General features: G+C 39.0%; 1 protein-coding gene across 1 annotated transcript in view; it reads left to right on the forward strand.

Moving 5' to 3' along the window:
- Chd9 (chromodomain helicase DNA binding protein 9) overlaps positions 1 to 23,202 on the forward strand; it is a 219,952-nt gene that overhangs the window by 161,299 nt on the left and 35,451 nt on the right. The window contains exons 14-25 of the mRNA XM_029532736.1: positions 1,029 to 1,205; positions 3,387 to 3,530; positions 3,623 to 3,878; positions 5,039 to 5,249; positions 8,197 to 8,392; positions 12,297 to 12,464; positions 13,104 to 13,283; positions 15,148 to 15,258; positions 17,035 to 17,231; positions 17,674 to 17,873; positions 20,211 to 20,370; positions 20,760 to 20,849. Coding sequence (XP_029388596.1) covers positions 1,029 to 1,205; positions 3,387 to 3,530; positions 3,623 to 3,878; positions 5,039 to 5,249; positions 8,197 to 8,392; positions 12,297 to 12,464; positions 13,104 to 13,283; positions 15,148 to 15,258; positions 17,035 to 17,231; positions 17,674 to 17,873; positions 20,211 to 20,370; positions 20,760 to 20,849 — 2,090 coding nt within the window. The remainder of the gene's footprint in view (positions 1 to 1,028; positions 1,206 to 3,386; positions 3,531 to 3,622; positions 3,879 to 5,038; positions 5,250 to 8,196; positions 8,393 to 12,296; positions 12,465 to 13,103; positions 13,284 to 15,147; positions 15,259 to 17,034; positions 17,232 to 17,673; positions 17,874 to 20,210; positions 20,371 to 20,759; positions 20,850 to 23,202) is intronic.

Genomic DNA, 23,202 nt, shown 5'->3' on the forward strand with positions numbered 1-23,202 from the left:
TGTAAATGTGAATCCATAGATGTAAATATTAAACATTAGTACTAAATTCTCCTGGCCAGATTTTATAATGATCATGTTTAAAATTGACTTATTCTCCCCTCCTCCCTTTTAACCCTGAAACAGTCTCACTATGCAGCCCTGCATGGTCTGGAACTCATTATGCAGACTAGTATGGCCTCTAACCCACAGAGATCTGCATGCTTCTATCTTCTTGGTGCTGGGGTTAAAGATGTCTGCCACCACACCCAGCCTCTATGCTTTTCTTGAGACATTCTACTAGGATATACTTATTTGTGCTTAAATAATACACATGTGTAGTCATGCCATGTGTGTGTGTGGGGGGGTTAGTGGAAGGGAGGAGGGAGGGAGAGAGAGGGAGAGAGAGACAAAGACACATCTTAGATTTCATCCTCAGGAACTCCATTCACCTTTGAGGCTAAGGTTTGTCTTTGTCCTGGAGCTCACTTAGGCTAGACTGCTAGGTCTTCTGTCCTCAGGCCACCTCCTGACTCCACTGCCTGGTGACACCACACTGAGCACCTACACTTTTTTTTTTTTTTTTTTTTTTAAATTCTTGCTCATTTTTATTTATTTATTTATTATATGTAAATACACTGTAGCTGTCTTCAGACACTCCAGAAGAGGGCGTCAGATCTTGTTACGGATGGTTATGAGCCACCATGTGGTTGCTGGGATTTGAACTCTGGACCTTTGGAAGAGCAGTCGGGTGCTCTTACCCACTGAGCCATCTCACCAGCCCCGCACCTACACTTTTTATGTAGGTGCTGGGAAGTGAGCTGAGGTTCTTTCTGAAGCTTACAGAAACAGCCTTCTACCAACCAAGTCCCCCTCCCAGCCTCGTAGGCAGTGTTATTGGACAGCTATGTAATATATTTCTAGTAATGAATGTTTTAAGTATCTGTGAATGTAAAAATATCAATGAAAATAGCTTATAACCCGTTCTACTTTTATGCCATAATAAAAAGTGGACTTAAGGCATTCTCCCTGCATCATTTGTTTCCTTCTAGGGGCGCATCATCCGAGGAGCGTACCGGTTCCAAGCCATCATCACTACCTTTGAAATGATTCTTGGGGGCTGTGGAGAACTTAATGCAATTGACTGGCGATGTGTGATTATTGATGAAGCACACAGGTTAAAAAATAAAAATTGTAAACTCCTGGAGGGTTTGAAACTCATGAATCTGGTAAGTAACTTAAAGTATCATTTTGACTTAGTTTTCTAGATAGGTAGAAAAGGACACAGCGATTGAAAACTAATGCTAAAATGTTGTTTTGAATTTTTATAGAACTGATATTTTAAATCCTATCTTGCTAATTGAAATATTTTGCTTATTTGACTTTAATTGGCATTTGTTATAAAGCTGTACCACTTTCAGATTTAATTATTTATAAAATTAAAGTAAAAGGGCCCGAGAGATTCTGCAACAGGTAAGAGCACTCTTTGCTCTTGCAGAGGAGCTGTTCAGTTAGCAGCTCCCACATAGGCTCACAGCCATCCCCAACTCTAGTTCGGGGGCCTCCTACCTCCTATTGTAGTCTGTAGTACTAGACCTGCATTTGGTACACATACATTCAGGCAAATACACATAAAATCAAAATCAATAGAGGAGACCTGTAGATATGAACCATTGAAAAGAAAATAAGGCCACAAAATTTCAAACCTTAAACTCCTTTATAAAAAGCCATTTCTCATGCTACATCAAGGAAATGTCTCTTTGCAACAGATGGAGACCATTACAGAAAACCATTACCTATCAAAATGCAGAGTTGTGGGGCCCCAACAGACAAACATCTACAATAGAACTCCTGAGTCTGAGGCTCAGAGATCAGTGCGGAAGAGGGGTGGAAAACCTGTACAAGCCAGAGAAACAGGGCGTTTGCTCTAAGATTGTATCTCCTAGGAATATCAGACGCTACACCTGAACAGTCTTACCAACATGACTGCCTAAATGTGAGCTGAACAAGAACCACAATAAAGCAGATGGGGAAGGACCCCAGGCCTCAACCATACACGAGTAATTATAGGCAACTAAAGACTGGTGAGGGTGGGAGAAATGGTCTTCCACAGGGAAGAGCACAGCAATTGGTTCTCCTGTACCAAGTGGTCAACCCAGAAAACATGCATACAAGTAGCATTAGATAGAACAAGCAAATTGTATAATGAAAACAATTGGCCATGGACTTGAAGAAGAGCACAGAGAGACATGGGCAGGTTTGGAGAGAGGAGAAGGAATGGGGAAACGGTGTAGTATTATCTCAAAAAATAAAGGAAGTCATTTAAAAGGAAGTCAATTCACCAAACTTCTCATGTCATCTATGATAGAAAACTGAGCCTATCTTTCTCCATGACATAGAATCAGAGGGCAACCGGAGGGGTTAGTTCTCTCCTTCCATCGTGTGGACTCTAGGGGTCGAACTCAGGCTGTCCAGCTAGGCTTCAAACACCTTCACTCTCTAAGCCATCTGACCAACCTAAAAGCCCAACTCTATCTCTTCATGAAATTGCTCTAAATAATAGTGGAGGTCCTTAATCTCATATTACTGTTTTCATGTTTGCTTCTTTAAAATGCACGTGTTTATAACCTTACTAAAATTACTGTCACATAATTAGTGCATCAGTACTAGAGCAAATCAGCATAGTGACACCCAATATAAACTAGTCTCTTTTTCCTTATGTACATGAACCCCAGTTCATCTCCTCACTCCAGTATTTACGTTTATTTGTCTGTCTTTTGAGACCAATATTATCAGATATATAGATATTATTTAGATATAAATATATGGAGATGTGAAAATAAATTTTGGGGATTGTTATCAAATCACATTTTACTATGTTATTAAAATTCTTATTTTCTCTTAAATTTTGATGTAGTTCTATAATCAGAAGTATATTCAGCCATTTACTTATTTGGATTATAAAACTTCAGTGACTCAACAGTTTGCTTTTCTGTGAAGAACTGAATATCAATATCTAGATTTCAAAAATGAATTTCCTTTGATTCACAAGTTTCCACACTGGTGATTGTGTTCAAAGAGACAGATAACCGTTTTGTTCTTTGAAACACTTAAAATATGGTTCTTCAAATGTTTAGAACTTTTACAACCACAAATAGGTAAAAACAAAAACAAAACAAAAAAAAAACATAGACAGTGGTCAATTGCAAGATTGATAAAAAATTGTTTTGATTTACTGAATAATACATTGCTTAATATCATGGGAACATTGTTACATTTGAATCAACTTGTGGATACTAAGGTCAGAAACTACTTACTTGCTTGTAGTGCAGTGAGATGAGATAACCTATATCTGCTTCCATTTCATTTTAATCCCAAGGCATTTACTTAGTTGTTCTTATTTTCTGTAGGAACACAAGGTGCTCTTGACCGGCACTCCTCTCCAAAACACAGTCGAGGAACTGTTCAGCCTTCTTCACTTTCTTGAACCCTTAAGGTTTCCATCTGAATCAACATTCATGCAAGAGTTTGGAGACTTGAAAACAGAGGAACAGGTGTTCTATTGTTTTTGTAAATAAGTACAAATCTTATTATACCTTCTATGATAATTAGTTACATATGTGATATTTCTCTCATGCTCTTTCAGGTACAGAAACTTCAGGCTATCCTTAAACCAATGATGCTGAGACGATTAAAAGAAGACGTGGAAAAGAAATTGGCACCCAAGGAAGAGACTATTATTGAAGTAGAGCTTACCAACATTCAAAAGAAATACTATAGGGCTATTTTAGAGAAGAACTTCTCATTTTTATCCAAAGGAGCTGGACAAACAAATGTACCTAACTTGGTCAATACCATGATGGAGCTCAGGAAATGCTGCAATCATCCGTATCTTATCAAAGGTAGCTAAAAGGCATCCCAGCAGACATCCCTTCCAACAGTGATCAGCAGAAAGCCAAGCTCCCTGCTTGCAGCTCCAGGCATTAGTGCTGTCTTAGACCGTTCTGAGAGCTTACAAGCATCTCCGTCTGGGTCAGAGGCAGTGTGACTCTCCCCACTTGGAGCACACCAAGTCACGAGGTTGAGTTCACTCTGTCTTGGAGCATCCTCCCATCAGTGATCATAAAGACAAACATACCTTTACGTGTTTGCATTTACAATGTTTTCCTGGTTTCTTTCCAGTCTACATATTCTAGTTAGTGTTTCAGATTTTTGTCCTAATGATGCTTTGCATGGTCTTGTTGGGTTCTCTACCAAAGTTCCCTTTGTACATGTATGAGTTTGTTCACTTATCCTAGATATCTGATCACGCTGTGGAATCCTTATCCTGCTGTGGCTAGAAAGGCTGGGAAAGAACCCAGGAAGCTCCCTGACTCTTGTCTAGAGTCTAAGGAGGAAGTGCAGCAAGGACCTAACAGGGCTTCCTTTTTGATATTTTCCTGTTTGTTTATTTTAGTGGCTAACATTCACATTCAGATCAATTATAATCATCCTTTGGTTATACCCAAAAATTAAGATTTTTTAAAAATATTATTCATTTATTTAAAAATACATGCATGTTTCAAGGTATATGTATTTATTTCTTTGCTTTAGAGCCACGATTATTTTGTTTTATTTTGGTCTTGTGGGGTTTTCTTGTTTTTTGTCTTAGGTTTTGGGGTGATTTGGGGTCAGGTAGGAGGACATGGTAAGGTCTTCCTGGTAGTGCCTGACTGGGATCAGACTCTCAGCCATCTTCCTGCCTCACCTTTCCCTGAGCCTGTGTGCCCTGCAGACTTGTATTTCTGTTATTCCTTCCAAGAAGCACTCATTAGCAGACACAAATCTATATAAACACTTTAGATGATGCCTAAGACATTATCTACATCTTCATGAAATTAGCAGTGTCATGTTAGTGGAGGATTAGATGCAAACTTAAATAATTCTGATAGAAGCAGAGCAGTTGCACTGGAGGGTTGTGCATTACACAAGTCCAGAGGAGTCCCAGTTCTGAGTTAACCTGCAGCAGCTGGAAGCTGCAGACAGTTTTTATTGCTCTCTTCATGGCCTCCTTCCTGCACAGGTGCTGAGGAGAAAATACTTGGAGAATTTAGAGATACATACAATCCATCTGCCTCTGATTTTCATCTGCAAGCAATGATCCAATCTGCTGGTAAACTGGTCCTCATTGATAAGTTACTTCCCAAAATGAAAGCAGGCGGCCATAAAGTGCTTATCTTCTCTCAGATGGTCCGCTGCCTTGACATCCTGGAAGACTATCTTATCCATAAGAGGTACAGAAGCACACTGTATGGTTTACCTAGCTCATAACTTTGGGGCAACGTTTTTATTTCTGTTTTATTTCATAGAAATAATTAGAACTTGCTTACACTTTAGTCTTCTCTGATTTTTTTAATATCGATTTGTTATTCTGTTTCATTTTTTTGGTTCATGACAATATAAGCATTGAATTTAACTTAAAGTATTTTATATAAACAAACATAGCATGTATAGAAATATTTTATGAGAATATCAGAGATTCAATTTCATAGCAGTATATTATAAAAGGAAATCAGAAATTTCAGCTGTTGATTTTATTTGGTTTTGCTGTTCCTTTTTTGTTTGTTTATTTGTTTTGAGACAAGGTTTCTGTGTAACCTTGGCTGTCCTGGAATTCACTCTGTAGTCTAGGCTTACTTCAAATTCAGAGATCTGCCTGCCTCTGGAGTGCTAGGATTATTGGCATGTGCTACCACCATGTGGCTTCAACTGTTGATTTTAATATGAAAGATTTTGATCACTTTACCTAAGTAAAGTGATATTAGTTGATATTATATGATTATATAGTTCACTGTTATTGCTAGTTACTTTGTGTAGTGTGTATATGTGATATATGTGTATGGGAGGGCACTTCACGGGTTGTCTAGAGTACCTGGCTTCTTAGCGCCAGTCTCCTCCTCCCAGCCCTGATCACAGGCACAGGGCACTTCCCAGATACCACTTTCCCATAGATCCTGGGGACTGAAAGTCAGGTCCTCGAAGGTGCACGGCAAGCACTTTCCTAACTGAGAAGTCCTTCCAGGCTGCACTGTGACTCTGTTTACTCCTCGCAGTGCTGCAGTTTGAATCTGAGGTCCTGCATTTCTAGGACGTGTTTCCACTTAAATGAACTCATAGTAAAATGTGTACTGCTTTCAACTTTACTACATGAGATTATTAAATCACAATGTTGCCTTTAAAAATTCTTACGATTTCTTTTTAATATTTATTTATTGTTCATGCATATCATCTGTGTATGAGTTTATGTGCATCACATGTGTGCAGGCACGCAAGAAGGCCAGAGAGAGTCATATACCTGGCCCTGGAATTAGAGGCACTTGTGAGCCACCTGATGGAGGAGAGAGAGGTGCTAAGAATCAAACCTGAGTCTTCTCAAAAAGCAGCCAGAGCTGTTAACTAGGGGTGGGGGTGGGAGGGACATCTCTCCATTTTCTTGATTGCCTTGTATAAAGAACTTATGGGGAGATAAATCTGTGTAAACAGTTTCAAATGGTGAATTTTATGGCAAATCCTCAAGTTTTGTTTTTTTTTTAAACATTATGAGTAGTAACACTAGAAGTTATACTGTTTTATACTGAAACACTAGAAAATATGTAGAAAAGAAGTATAGGAAATAAATACCATTTAACTCCTGTGACAGCCTCTGAAATGATATGCATATGTCTTGCAATTAAAGAGTTGAATGTTGGCCAGGTGGTGGTGGGGGCAAGCCTTTAATCCCAGCACTTGGTGGGCAGAGGCAGGGAGATCTCTGAGTGCAAGGCCAGCCTGGTTCCAGAACACCAGAGCCACACAGAGAAACCCTGTATCAAAAAGTAAAAACAATTACCAATGAAGGAGCTAGAGAAAGTCCCCAAGGAGCTGAAGGGGCTTGTGGCCCCCTAGGAGGAACAACCATATGAACTAACAGTACCCCCAGAGCTCCCTGGGACTAAACCACCAACCAGAGAAAACACATGGAGGGACTCATGGCTCTACCTGTATATGTAGCAGAGGATGTCCTAGTTGGTCATCAATGGGAGGAGAGGCCCTTGGTCCTGTGAAGGTTCTATGCCCCACTATAGGGGAATGCCTGGGCCAGGAAGTGGAAGTGGGTGGGTTGGGGATTTTCAAAGAGGATAGGGGATTTTCAAAGGGGAACTAGAAAGGGAGAAAACATTTGAAATGTAAATAAAGAAAATATCTAATTAAAACAATTATTTTTAAAAAAGTAAAAGCAAACAAACAAAAAAGTTGGAAAGAATAACAGACATTTTTTATTGGATATTTTCTTTATTTACATTTCAAACGTTATCCCCTTTCCCAATTTCCACCCCCAGAAACCCCCTATCCCATTCTCCCTCCCCCTGCTTCTATGAGGGTGTGCTCCTACCCACTCCTGCCTCCCTACCCTCACATTCCCCTACACTGGAGCATCAAGCCTTCACGGGACCAAGGGTCTCTTCTGCCATTGATGCCCTACAAGGCTGTCCTTTGTTACATATACAGCTGGAGCCATGGGTCCCTCCATGTGTACTCCCTGGTTAATGGATTAGACCCTGGGAGCTCTGGTTGGTTGATATTGTTGTTCTTCCTATGGGGTTGCAAACCCCTTCTGCCCCTTCAAGTCCTTTCTCTAACTCCTCCCACTGGGGACCCCGTGATCAGTTCAGTAAAAGACATTTTAAATTGTTGCTTTGTATAAGGACTATAGAGACTTGTACAACATTCCAGCTCGTCCTCTGTAGACACTGCTGTAGTAACTAAGAGGATTCATGGGGGAACACTCACAGCTTCTTGTGTGGTCCTGTCAAAGTTATCATTAAGTGACATCAGCAGCCTGGGGATGTGAGTGATGGTCTCATTATGCAGGTTTTCTATTTTGTTTGTTTTTGTAGCAGTGTAAATTAAATCAGTGTTTCTATTCACACAAATCAGTGTGCAACTGTTCTATTCTTGTGCTACAGTCCCCAGGTTCCAAAATGGGATTTTAGCAATATAAAGTATGTGCATCTAGGAATGCAGACATTTGTATCTTTATGTTACCATGAGTTTCAAATTTAGAAAATATTTATGATGCTGTTGATTTTTAATCTTATACCAGATGTAGTGTGGTACAGGGAAGCTGACTTCGCCATTGTTAATTATATCTTCATTTTCACTATACTCAACATTTAAACTTACTGCTTTTCATTTAAATAGATATTTATATGAGCGAATTGATGGTCGAGTCAGAGGAAATCTTCGACAAGCAGCCATAGATCGATTTAGTAAACCTGATTCAGATCGATTCGTTTTCCTCCTGTGTACCCGAGCTGGTGGTCTGGGCATCAACCTAACTGCAGCAGATACATGCATCATTTTTGATTCTGATTGGAATCCTCAAAATGACCTCCAGGTAATACATTTCTTGGTTAACAAGGAAGGTAATTTTTTTCAAAATCCATGTTACTTTTTTTTTGGTGATCCTCATTTTTTTTTAATTTTAAAGATTTATTTATTTATTATATGTAAGTACACTGTAGCTGTCTTCAGACACTCCAGAAGAAGGCACCAGATCTTGTTACAGATGGTTGTGAGTCACCATGTGGTTGCTGGGATTTGAACTCATGACCTTCGGAAGAGCAGTCAGTGCTCTTAACCACTGAGCCATCTCTCCAGCCCAGATCCTCATATTTTTATACAGACAGATTAATGTGTTTCTCTAAGAAACACCTGTGTATAATAAAATTATTTTAATTGACATTTAATGATAATAAAATACACCTTTTAGTGTTCCTTACTAACTTATGAAAATATGTAATAATTAAATATACAGTCTTTGTCTTCTTTAAAATATGGGGGCAGGCCGTGCATGAGTGTGCATGCTTCTTAACCCAGCTCTCCTGAGGCTGAAGCAGGAGATCTCTGAGTTTGAGGCTGGCTTGATCTATATAGCCAGTTCCAGGCCAGTCAAAGCCATGTAGTGAGACTTTGCCTCAAAACAAAACAAAGCTAAATCCCACAATAATATAATAAAATACTGCACAGGGGGAAGTAAAATATGGGCATGATCCTCCAGCTCAATGAAAGGATTCCCTCTAAGAGTGACGTCATAGGTTTGACTAATATCCCAGCCTCCCCAAAACCATCGTATAAACATGAGACTTAAGCTCTACCTCTAATTATAACTTATAATAAAATTAAAATTTCAGAATTTACATGTTTGTCCTAATGTAATATAGACATCATATATGTAAAATTGAGCCATAATACACCTATGTACAAAATACTGTAGACATTAAAGGCATGGAAGCTACACCTTTCTATGGGCTTCATAGAAACAAGAATATGAAGAATGTTTGGGAGTTGAGGAGATAGCTCAGTGGTTAAAGTCACTTGCTGTTCTTCCAATGGACCCGTGTTTAATTTTCATCAGCCATATGACATCTTATAATTATCTGTAATAGTTCCATGGGAACTGATGCTCTTCTTTGGCCTCTGAGAATAATAGGCATGTACATGGGATGGACACACACACACACACATGCAGGCAAAAACATACATATACAAATAAAATAACCAACGGTGAGATCGATGAAGGCTGGGTGTGGCTGCACACATCTTTCATCCCAGCACTCTGAGGCAAAGGCAGGCAGAACTCAAGAGTCAAAGGTTAACCTGATCTACACAAGTCCCAAATAGCCAGGGCTACACAGAACACGCCATCTCAACAACAACAAGTGACCAAAAAGGCTCAAAATTTGCTGAAAACACATATTTAGGAAGGGATATGAAATGAGAATAATTATACATGAAATTTGTTTTTTATTCATGATAGTCTTAATTATTCTGTAATTTGTAGTAATACTTTAAATAGCTATGAAATATAATACATTATTAAGGATATACTAAGCTTAATAAGAGATAACTTTTTAGATTTATTTATATTTATGTGTATAAATGCTTACCTCTGTGTGTGGAGGTATACCATATACCTGTGCTCTCAGAAGAGTGTGTGGAATCTTATGGAACTGGAGTTAGGGGTGCTGTAACCCATCATGGGACCTTGGAAGGTCCTCTACAAGAGCTTCATGTGCTCATAACCACAGAGCCATCTCTCCAGCACCAAGGAAACATTTTAAATTGTTTTTTGTGTAATCTCCTTCAAAATATCAGAAATATATCCAAGATTAATTAATGCATAGATTAAACCAATCTCTTCATATAGAAGGACACAGTGTTTTTCACTCTATAGGCTACATAGTATTTCTTCCACACTCATTTTATAGTTAGCTTACATTATACATAATGGGCTTCCATATGGTAGTCTCATACATGGGAATATGAAGTGGATTTTGTGTTTTGGTTGTATTCATCCCCCAGGGTTCTCTGTTGTCTTCCCCCCTCACTTTGTCCTCCAACCAGACCCCTCTATTGTCACAGCTTTCTGTTTTGTTTTTGGTGATCCAATAAATTTAATGGGTGAGGAGTGATTTACAGGATCATAATACCTTATCAGTAGCTATACCAGAGAAGAAACTCTCCTCCCTAGCATCCTTAACTTGCTTCTAGTCCTCAGGGAAGGGGGAAGGGAGCCTCTTTGCTTGCTTTGCCTAGAGATCCTTGGGGGGGGGGGGGGGGGGGGGGCTGAAGCTGCCTGAGTTCCTGCTGCTTCCTTGAGTAAATGCTAATGGGCTGTGTCATATGCAAATCTCCTGCAGTAGCTGCACCTGCACTGCATGTCAAGCACAGAAGACAGTGGTCTGCAACACTGTACTCTGTCCAGACTTATTATTTACAAGTACAGCATCAATATCCACAGAAGTTATCCATTTTATCTCTGCATTGCACTGTACATGCTAGGCCACGGCTGTGCCACTGAGCTGTGCTCCTAGCCCATCTATTCCCTTGAGATGGAGGCCTCGCAGTGTTGGCCTCAAAGCATTTATAACTAACTGCTGTGCGTTTGAGATGAGCAGAATGGGGCTAGTGTTGAGGAGATAAACTATATATTCTGTAGATTCCTTGAAGTAAGAATTTATTCCAAATATCAAGGTTAGCAGGAACTCAGCAGGAACTCATGATTTTATATATATATATATATATATATATATATATATATATATATATATATATATACCATGAAGCTCCATAGTCTCCTGTCTCTTCTTCCCACACTTAATAACATGAGTTCTTCATTAAAGTCACCCAAGGCTGCGGTCACCTCAGTCTCCAGCTCAGGGTTTTTAAATTCCAGGGTGGATATTCTTTATCCACATTTTTGGGATCAGAAATGTTCTAAGCTTCAAATATTTTATATATCATAACATTTATAAAATTTTTGGGCCTAAGTATAAATATTGAAATTCATCCCTATTTCAAGTATACCCCATAACACAACTCGAGGGTGGTTTTACATAGCTTATGAGTTTTGATGCAGGGCAAGTGTAGACATTTCCACTTAGCAATTCATATTTATGCTCAGAAATTTTCAGGTTTTTAGATTTTATTGTCATGGTTTTTTATTATTATCATAATTTTTTGATATTTTGTTCTACTTTGAGTCATTCTGTATCCATGGTTGGTCTGGAACTCACTATGTAGATTAGGCTAGCACACAGAGGTCTGCCTCCACTTCCCAAGTGTTGGAATCAAAGGCATATGTCATCATACCCCTCATGATTTCTTCTTTATTTTGGATTTGTTTTGTTGTTTGTTTGTTTGTTTGTTTTGGGAGTGTCAGAGGTGGGGTGGGGTGAGCATCCTAGTGTTGTGGTCAGGTTGGTCTAAAACTTGCCATGTAGCCTAGACAGACCTCAGACTGAAAGTCCTCCTGCTTCAGCCTCCTACATGCAGAGATAACAGAGCAGAACTGCTGTACTCAACTAAGATTTTGGATTCCTTAGGGTTACCAAACCATATCCCCAGTAAAATACAGTAATCCAGGCTGGCAAGATAGTTCAGTGGATAAAGACATTGGCTGCCCAGCTTTGCAGCCTGGGTTTAATCCTCAGGGCCCACATAGTAGGAAAGAACTCTCTCAGAGTTGTCCTCTGACCTCTATGTGTGATTCTTGGCACACCCTTGCCCACATGCCCACATGCACACACACACAGAAAAGCATTGATTAACTTAATCCAAAACATAATGAACCATGAGGAATCTATAAGAACAGTTTTAATATCGAATTTATTGCCAATTGTGGGATTATTCCTCCTCGTCATATCAAAAAATTCTCATATACTTTCTTGCTCTCTGTATATAGTCTACTCTTAAATATATTTTTTGGAAGATAATCTATAACTTTTTATTTTCTGTAGGCCCAAGCTCGTTGCCACAGAATTGGTCAGAACAAAGCAGTTAAAGTCTACAGATTAGTAACGCGTAACTCCTATGAGAGAGAGATGTTTGACCGAGCCAGCTTGAAACTGGGCCTAGATAAAGCCGTGCTACAGAGCATGAGTGGAAGAGACAGTAATGTCAGCGGTGTACGTATACTTTTTTGTTTTAACGTGGGGTTCCGTGTTACTTTACTTTTCTCTCAGAGCTGACTCACCCCTCCCGTTTTGAGTACAGGCACATCTAACATTTTCCTGCGCGCAGGGCATTTTCAGGTGGAGAGCTGCTTAGTGCTTCCGAGTGCTGCTTGTTCTGTATACGCAGCTTCAGAACTGCCGGCCTGAAGAGTCTTCCCAAGGCAGAAACGTCTTCCCATCTTCCGAGGACATCTGATTCAGGACATAGCAGTAGAATCCATAAAGCTTTCAGTTATTAAAAATGACTAGCTCCCCGCACTGGCTTCGTTCTTTTATTAATTGTGGGCTATGCAATTGTTTGTCATTGTTTGTGGGTTTTGCCTTAAATATTTTGCTTAATATAGAATCAAAGAACTATAATGGCAATTACTTGGCTGTTAGGCACTAGTTTACTTGAAACCATTTTAGTTAAGTGGTAATCATATCCTTAAAACAAAAAAAAGTCAATGCCTTCAAAATAATATTTTTTCTCACATGTAGCCAAGCCCAAAATAAGACATTGAATGTTTTTAGTATTGTATAGGGGTAATTCCATATTTCATTTTGTGACCTTTAAAATACTATCGCTTCTAAAATGACTTTTCTATTTAGATTCAGCAGCTTTCCAAAAAAGAAATAGAAGACCTGCTTCGAAGAGGTGCATATGGAGCCATCATGGAGGAGGAAGATGAAGGCTCTAAGTTCTGTGAGGAAGATATCGACCAGATTTTACTTCGCCGTACAAAAACTATCACAATTGAGTCAGAAGGACGTGGGTCAACGTTTGCCAAGGTAACAACACACAGTGAGGGTCCTTAGCACAGTGGTTCTCAGCCTGTGGGTCACAACCCCCACAGAGGTCATATATATCTGTATATCAGATATTTACACTACAACTCATAACAGCAAAGTTAGAGTTATGAAGTAGCAATAAAATGATTTTATGGTTGGGTGTCGCCACAACATGAGGAACTGTATTAAAGGGTCACACATTAGGAAGATTGAGAACCACTGCTTTAGAGTAACAAAACTTATTGAATGAGACTCTATATATAGAAAGAGGATTTATTGGCATGACTTACAGGCTATGGTCCAGCTAATCCATTAATGGCTGCTTTTCAACAGAAAGTCTAAGAATCTAGTAGTTGTTCAGTGCATGAGGTGGAATATCTCACCTGGTCCTCAGTATACACCAGAATCCCAAAGAAGTGGGCTCTGATGCCGGTGAAGGAGTAGACTTGTAATGAAGGGTGAGAGCAAGCAGACAGCAAGAGAGCTTCCTTTTCTCCTTTCCTTTATTTAGGCTTCCAGAAAAATGTGTGGCCCAGATTAATCATCTAACTTAAAGATCCGGGTTAGAAGTTGCTGTCCCTACTGCGAATGGTTCAATAATAATAATAATAATAATAATAATAATAATAATAATAATAATAATAATAATAAAAACAACTCCCCAGAGGTGTTCCCAGCCAGCCATTTGTGTAACTCAGGATGTAGTAAGGGTGATACCAGAAGAGACATCACAGGATCAGGGGTCCTAATGCATAACTGGCAGTGGTGTTCACATCTTACTTTCCAAAAGTATATTTTGTTTTTCATCTCAGAACATGCTAAATTAACTGTCATAACCATGTGCAGGATTTTGCTTTGCTTTGCTTTGTTTTGAGAGAGGCTGTCTTGTTCCCAGAGCATGCTCGGCAAGCAACCCACTCATTGAGCCTCTCATATATACATCCCCTCATATACATATTCACACTCACACACATGGTGTATTTGTAATTATGTAGAAAAGGTAATCATTATATAACTTCAACACATAAGACAGTCCGACGCAATTGCTCAGTGTTAAAGTGCCTGCTATGCAAGTGTGAGGACCCGAGTTTGCATCTCCATCTTCTAGGTTACAAAAAGCAACAACGAGGCAGGTAAAGTGGCCCACACTGTGTCTGGGCCTCCTTTACTTATGTGGGCGCATACAACACATTCATGCACACACATGCACACTACATACATGAAACAAGAAACAAATATGTAATTTTAAATTTGAGTTATTTGTTTGCTGAAGGGGAGCACCAATACTGTATTGCTAGCCCATAAATTAAATTCTCCCATAATTTTTTTCCTTCTCTTTTTTGCTGTTCCTTTTTGTTTGTTTCTTTGAGACAGGGTCTTTCTACACAACCCTGACTGTCATGGAACTAACTAGCTCAGGCTCACCTAAAACAGAGAAATCCGCCTGCCTCTGCCTCCTATGTGCTGGGATTAAAGACATGACACATCACACCAGACTAATTCTACCATAATTTCTTAATGCTCCTGTAGTATTTTAGAAATTATGCCTTTGTCTCATGCAGTTTCCTGCTAAAAAGAAGATAATATCCTTGTTTATTGAAAGCTTTCAAGTTAACCCATAATAGTAACTTGCGTATTTTTGCTCCTAAACTCTAGCCCGTGTTAATAATAAAAACCTTTTGCTTTAACAAATGATGTTACTACTACTACTGTCAGGCTACTGTATTGGAGCATGGCTTAAGTACTTGTACATATGCCAAATTCAGATTCTGTAAACAGTAAATGAAAAGAGATAATCGTTTATTTTCAAATGTTTTACCTTTTCAATGTCTAAGTATTTTTACAACTGCATTATATATTTCAGGCAAGTTTTGTAGCATCTGGAAACCGGACAGATATTTCCTTAGATGATCCCAACTTCTGGCAAAAATGGGCTAAAAAAGCAGAACTAGATATAGACACCATCAGTGGCAGAGTAAGTATTTATGAAGGTGACTTCAGGCTGGTTTCTGTGTGTAGCAGATGTACATGTGAGTTTGCATTTCTGTCATTTAGAAAGTCAACCAAACATTAAAAGATGGTGAGAAGAATGCATCTTAAAATTCTTCAAACACAAATCATTTAAAAAAGAAAAAAAAAAAACATGTGGGGGGGGGGAAATTGACAAATCTTTCTTACAAAATTCCAGTGACTACATGTAGAAGATAAGAGGGGAATGTAAAGTTACCCCTAATCCACGATGATAATAATTATATCATGTGAATCCATCCATTAAGGAATTTTAAAATTAATGGGTTGTTTAGAAAAAAAATGGGACTGGAGAAATAGCTCAGTGTTTGAGAACACTGGCTGCTCTCCCAGAGGTCCTGAGTTCAATTCCCAGCAACCACATGCTGGTTCACAACCATCTAATGGGATTAGACTCCTTCTCCTGGCATGCAGGTGTACATGTAGACATAGCACTCATATATATATATATATATATATATACATGTACATATAAAATAATATATATAAAATCTTTATAAAACATACAATCAGGATGTTTCTGTGTTCTCAGTATATGCCTTCTAAAATACATTAATTAGACAAACAGAAACCTTAGCTTTATACCAGAGACACTTAAGATTACTTGTCTGTAAGTACAGAGCACTGTGTATAAATGCACCAGGACCTGTCTTCTCTGACCCCAGCTTCCTCTGCTGCTGTGTATTAATTTCTGCTCTGTGGCTTTCCTAAGCATCTGATGTCATTCGGGGCCCCTTGTTTACTTGTAATACTATCTCCTACCGTGCAAATTCAAATTCTTTATACCTTAACTCCCAGCCAGCTTCTGTACTCTTCCCGCCTTGTGAAACATTACATCCCCAGTAACGGTGACTTTAACATGTTTATCTGACTGCCAAACTTTGGATTCCTTTTAAACAGAAACTATCTTAATGATCTTTGTTTCAATAGTACCCACAGTAGAGAAGCAGACACATGAGGTACAGAGGATGAGCTAAACTGAATTGGCCTGTGGGATCCAGACACTGCCTTGTCTTTACATATTAACATCATTATTTTGTACAGAACTAATTTATTGTTTCTAGACATGAAATGATTTATAACATTTGACCAGCAATTCAGTTCCTGTGCATTTCATTTCTCTTTTGCCTTTAAGATAAATTTATGTCAAAAAGATTTCTTTAGCTTTATTTATTTTAAAGTTGAAAGCAACCCAAATTAAGTTATTAATCAGCTTTAGGTAAAGAAATTGAAAAGTTGAAATCGAGTCTGAAATATATTGTTATTGTAAAAGCACGGTAATGTTTATGCTAATGATAGAAAATCCCAATTGTTTTTAGTCTATGAATTTAATGACATGAATTATACATGTATTGTAACACTTTTAAGAGAGCGTTTTTTGGGCTAGAGGGATGGCTCAGTGGTTAAGAGCACTTACTGCTTTTCCAGAGGTCCTGAGTTCAAATCCCAGCAACCACATGGTGGCTCACAACCATCTGTAATAGGATCCTCTTCTGGTGTGTCTCAAGAGAGAGACAGTATATACACATAGATAAAATAAATAAGTTGTTTAAAAAAGAGAGTATTTTAAGTTGATTTGCTAGAGTAGCAGGTCTGATAGTTACTCAGTTTTTCTTTCTAATACTATTTATTGTTTCTGTAATTTAAGAGTTGAAGATTTGAAGGCTTATTATAAATAAAATGGTGGAAGTACCTTTCTTAATTGTAAATTTAAACTTTACAGAACAGTTTAGTTATTGATACCCCAAGAATTCGGAAGCAAACCAGACCCTTTAGTGCCACAAAAGATGAATTAGCTGAATTATCTGAAGCTGAAAGTGAAGGAGAAGAAAAACCCAAACTCCGGAGACCCTGTGATCGATCCGGTGGCTACGGAAGGACTGAATGCTTTAGAGTGGAGAAAAACCTACTGGTTTATGGGTAAAAATGTTATACTTAGTGTTTGTCATAAGGGATTATATATAAGCTTAAATACTTGCATATACTATATATAATACTATTTATAAGCTTAAATATTTTTAATATTACCAGAATCAACAAAATCTGTTTTAAAGTAAGTACAATTTCTGTGTTTAGCATGTATTATCTTTCTGTGGTTACAGTGTTTTGAGTGAACTGCTTACATCAAGCTCTTCATTCTTACATGTGCACATTTAGTAATACAAAGCAGACAGTGTCACTCTCTGTCCCTGAGTCAGACATACTCTAAATCACTAATCCATTCTGCTTTGCTCTACACACAAGAGAAACCATTCATAAAACTGTATAATGGCAGAATTCTTGTACTTCGTGGCCTTTATGCATGAGTTAGGATTTTGCTCAGGCTTAAGTGAGTATTATCCTAACTGTCCCTTTTTACCAGGTGGGGCCGATGGCGAGAGATCCTGTCTCATGGGCGTTTTAAGCGGCAGCTGAATGAGCACGATGTGGAAGTCATTTGCCGTGCCCTCCTAGCCTATTGCCTCGTTCACTATCGGGGCGATGAGAAAATTAAAGGCTTCATATGGGATCTCATCACTCCCACTGAAGATGGCCAGACTCGCGAGCTGCAGAATCACTTAGGTAAGTGTATTTGTTTCCTTTAAAAAAAGATCTTGTATAAATAATACTGTATTCTCATGTAAAATTTTAAAGTAACACAGATAGTGTTAACAAACGTAATGTTTACACTCAAAAATCAAACTTCAGCCTATGCCAGTATTGTGGATTTGGCTGGGTGGGTGTGCTTATATTACTGTTAAATTTGTGTCACTTTGCAAACTGCTGACCTCACAGTGCATCACCATGAGTCCAACCTTTTCTTAGTGTTCCATGATATAATAAGTCATATAGTATTTGACTTGTAGCTCCTTTAATGATGGGCATTTTATCTAGCTCCAGTTTGACACAGTTGAAAACAAGCATCAGTATTATAAAAAACAAAACTGTCTTGCAACAAAGAAAAAAAAAAAGTCTGATAAAAAACAAAAAACCTCTGTACACTCCTTCTATTACCTATGTGTTTCTCTATTAATGGTATCTGCATCTTCAGCTCCTTAGATATGATCTTTGGGTCAATCATCCGGTCTCCTGGGATATTGTAAGCACAGAATTTTAAGACCTTAGATGTACTGGATCACAGTCTGCTCTATAGCAATCCTCAGGATTGGAATGCTTTTAGGAGTATGTGAAACAGCAATAATTAGTTCATTGTCCAAAGTGATTGGCTGAAATGCTGTCATTAGTATGTGCTAGTATTTCCTCACAACTTTGCTGACAGAATGTTCATTTGTATATACAGTACTTTTTTTTTTTACCATAAACAATTGCACTTTCTATAAAAATGAAAAATTACTGTGCTTTTAAAATTATGTTAGGCCAGGCAGTGGTGGTGCACACCGAGGTGCTCAGCTCCTCGGCCTCTTACAGCCGGAGTTTAGACTGTCAGATGCTTTCCTCTGGAGACAGGAAAAGATCAATAGGTATGAGGTTTAATGATTGTAAATAAGTGTGTGCAGCACTCAGGGCAACCCTGGGGGGAAAAAACTAAAGGTCAGATGCAAAGCTACATACACTGGCTGCAACAATCCCCACAAGTGAGATCTTTTGATCCTGTACTCAACAAGCTCTGCCCGTTTCTTCAAAATGAAGTACATTATTTTGAATGCTAAAAGTAATTTTAAAAAATGAAAACGAGCCAGGCATGGTGGCACACGCCTTTAATCCTAGCACTCAGGAGCCAGAGGCAGGCAGATTTCTGAGTTCGAGGCCAGCCTGGTCTACAAAGTGAGTTCCAGGACAGCCAGGGCTNCACAGAGAAACCCTGTCTCGAAAAAAACAAAACAAAACAAAAAATATATGAAAATGAGAAAACATTTTTCTAATTTACTTGTTCTATTAACCAATGAGGTTAAAAAAAATCGGGTGAAGTAGTCAAAATTATATCATAAATAATTTTCAAGAATTAAGAGTGAAACAAGGCAGCTGGGCATGGTGGTGCACGCCTTTAATCCCAGCACTCGGGAGGCAGAGGCAGCTGGATTTCTGAGTTCGAGGCCAGCCTGGTCTACAAAGTGAGACCCTGTCTCGAAAACCAAAAAAAAAAAAAAAAGAGTTAAACAAGTCTGACGTCTTTCAGATCTGGGCTCTTCTGGTCACACTGTAATTCACTACACTGTAGTTAAAGCCGCTGAACTAAAGCCCCCCGAGTTAGCACGGATATCCTATAGATTCTACAACCAAAGAGTGAAGTGCAGGAAATAAGGTCTAGAAACAACTCAGACATAGAAACCGATGCCAAGTATTTTATAAACATGTGTAGTTTAACACACAGGAGTAAGCGTGGTTTCTGAGATAGAGCAGAGAGGAGTGTGTAGACTTGAGTCGTGGTTGATTTCGTTTTCTGGAAAGCTGAGCAAGTGTGGCACACGTGATCAACCTGAACAGTAATGGTCTTTTATTCTTTGAAGAAATTCATATAAAACTCTCAAGGACATAAAGATGACCTTAGGTGTCTTAAGGCTAAACCATTCCCTATTATTAATATTATTAATTAATTAATTATTAATTAATTATTAATAATATTATTAATAAAGCAAATTCTGGAGCGCAAGAGAACAAATACATTTTTCACATCTAATGAACCAACAGTAAAGGAGGGGGTAGGTTACACCATCAGAGGATACCAAAGTGAGTATTGTCTCTCTTTGTGAAATTGACTTCATTTTTATAAAGCCATCTTGAATTGGGCTTGAGTTATAATTGTCTTAGCACTATTACCGTTAATGTGCTAAAGACCTCTGTGTAACCTGCAGAAACTCCAAAAAGTCTCCAGCAGCCTTCTGCATTCGAAACATCTTTCAAATCCTAGCTTCTTATACAAGGTATTTCTGATTTCAATTGTACCTTTCATCTTTACAGGCCTCTCCGCTCCTGTGCCCAGGGGCCGAAAGGGGAAGAAAGTGAAGACTCAGACAAGCTCCTTTGATATCCAGAAAGCAGAGTGGCTTCGGAAATATAACCCAGAGCAGCTCCTGCAAGACGAGGGCTACAAGAAACACGTAAAGCACCACTGCAACAAGTAGGTCGTGGGCGCCTTTGAACCACGCACCCTGCGTGCGCTGGTGCTAACCAAGTCCGCGAGAGCACAGTCTGTGCTTTACCTTCATGTGGTGTCCTCAAGTAGTCATGAAGGGTCTTAGATCGTCTTAGCAGCAAATATAATTAATCTCCAGATAAACTTGTCCCTTCCTGGGCATATAATGATGACTCTGTAAAGATGTTTGAGTATCTTTTGTGTAGCATCAGTGGTGGGGATCATTTGATAGATAATAGATTATCTATAGATAATCCCCCACCTTGACTTTTTTTTTCCTTTAGTGACTAACATCTTTGTGTCTCCTGTAGTTGTTTGTTTGGTTGATTTATTTATGTATTTGTTTGTTTGTTTACCTATCTATTTATTTATAGAGTCCTGCTTCGTGTAAGGATGCTGTACTATCTAAAGCAAGAAGTCATTGGAAATGAGAGTCAAAAAGTCTTTGATGGAGTTGATGCAAGGTAACTTAAAATGTTTTAATAACACAGTGATGCCAAAATTATACAGTGACAGAAAATCACATAGTGGAGGAAAGTCCCCTGGCTGTAAGGATCCATCCCCAGCCTCTCCTCTGTTACTCTCATCCTTGGCTCTGTTATAAAATGCAGCAGCAAATGTGGGAGTAATGATTTGAAGAATTGTATATAGCCAGAATGGAATTCAGATAGAAACCCATGAAATAGACAGTTAATACATCTCTTCAGAAAAGTCTGCGTTATTTTGTTGTCTTTGTGTTGTTGGGTTAAATCCCAGGAGCTTGCTTGTGCCTGCCAGGCGTGCTTTACCACCTGTCTACACCCCAGTCAGGACCAAGTTTGAATACTCTCAGACACCGTGAAACACTGAAGATAAAGACAAAATGACTATTATCTTTAAGTAGTTTATGGTAGCAGTGAATAGGAATGAGACTATGCTTTGCATGCATGGATAAGATACAATTGAAGTGCCAGGAGGAACCACTCTAGGCTCATCTTGCTTCTTCACTCCAGGCAGTGTGTGTCAGTCTCTCTAGTCTCTGCAGTGTGAGTTTTCGACTTGTACACACCCTAACCACTTACTTAGCCCCATATCCTCAGGAACTAAATGTAAGCAAGCCATCAAGTAGAAGCAACCTCAGCTTCCCACCACCAAGTAGAACCTGACCTTTCCTGTACTCATTCTTGGTTTCTTCTCATATGGCAGTCACGTGAAACCCAGCAGCACCCTGGGCTCCCAGGTTCAGACACATGTGTACTCGTCGGCTCCATCCGGCCCGTCATCCCCATCAGTGTGCCTTTTTGATCACTGCTCGGCCTTTCCAACTCCCTTGCAGCTTGGGAACTGGTCCTTAGAACTCTGACTTCAAATGGCATCTTCACCCCACTCAGTCACTAGACATTACCTTCTCGTGCCCCTCCCTTTTTCCCTTATTATGTAGTTTTATTCCCTAAGATACTAAATTCCTCAACCCCGTTGCTTGCCAGTCTCACTGTTTATGTACCTAGTATAACTTCAGGTTGGGTAAAGCTAAGTCATCTACCTATTTCCTGCCTTTCTCTAAGCACCTGAACATGGCTAGGAAACAACCCATAATGGGAAATGGGTTTATTTCAAAGCCATGGATATTCAAAATTAAATGAAACAAACAGACTGTTTAACCACACTGGCTTGGAAACTTCTTTTCTTCCTTACCTGTTTCCTCAAAGCACCCTTTCAACTCACCAACAATGTCTAAAAATGACGTATTTCATAGAAGAAGATAACCAGTCAAGAGCGGCCTGCATCCATGCCTTCCTATCTGCCCCCTTAGTGACAGTAGACATGTCTCTCCTTTGCCAGTTCATGGCCATGGAGACCTTCTCTACTGTTCATTTAAGAGCCTTACTTCTGAAGTAATCTTTCTTTCCTGGGCCCTTCTCTTCCTCATTCACCATCCTCCCTCCCTCTTGTGTACACACGTGTTGATATTACTTATGATAAAAAGGAGAAGAACTTCCATATTGTCTATTTCTGTTTTAACGGTTCCCTTCTCAACAGACTCCTGGGTTTTCTGTTTCTACTTCTTCGTTTGCACTTTTTTATCATCAGCCCATTCTAACTGATCTTTCTATTCCATGATTGCACAAAAATATTTCTTAGCATAGACAGTGACCACGGTCATCCATCCATCCATCCTTCCTTCCTTCCTTCCTTCCTTCCTTCCTTCCTTCCTTCCTTCTTTCCTTCCTTCTTCCCTCCCTCCCCTTCTTTCCTTCTTTCTCTCTCTTTTTCTCTCTCTCTTTCTTTCTTTCTTTCTTTCTTTCTTTCTTTCTTTCTTTCCTTCCTTCCTTCCTTCCTTCCTTCCTTCCTTCCTTCCTTCCTTCCTTCCAAATGTCCATTAACTTAATAGCTGAGTAATAGTTCATTGTGAAAATATACCTACATTCATCAGACAACTGATGGAAATGTTTCAATTCCCTGACNTTCCTTCCTTCCTTCCTTCCTTCCTTCCTTCCTTCCTTCCTTCCTTCCTTTGTTCTCTCTCTTTTCTTCTTAAACTGTTGTCTTTCATAGGTATCAATGCTGCTTCCTCTACCCACCAATTCTTTCCTTGCATTCCCATCTGTAAGAATTCTCCATCATTACTGAATCCCACTCATTGCTGTGATTCTTGAGTTTTCTTCCTCCACTGTGAAAGAAAACTCCTCAGCTCCATGAAAAATGGGCCAATGTGACCACATTCCTTCTCTTCTCTAAATCTCTAATCTAGCCTCAATTCTCTTTCTAAATTTCTGCTGAGACCTACTCATTGAGTATTCTTGTCTCCACAATCTCTCTGCACTCTGTTCTTGAAGC

Source organism: Mus pahari, chromosome 20 (genome assembly GCF_900095145.1).
Source record: "Mus pahari chromosome 20, PAHARI_EIJ_v1.1, whole genome shotgun sequence".
In the NCBI taxonomy this organism is placed as follows: domain Eukaryota; kingdom Metazoa; phylum Chordata; class Mammalia; order Rodentia; family Muridae; genus Mus; species Mus pahari.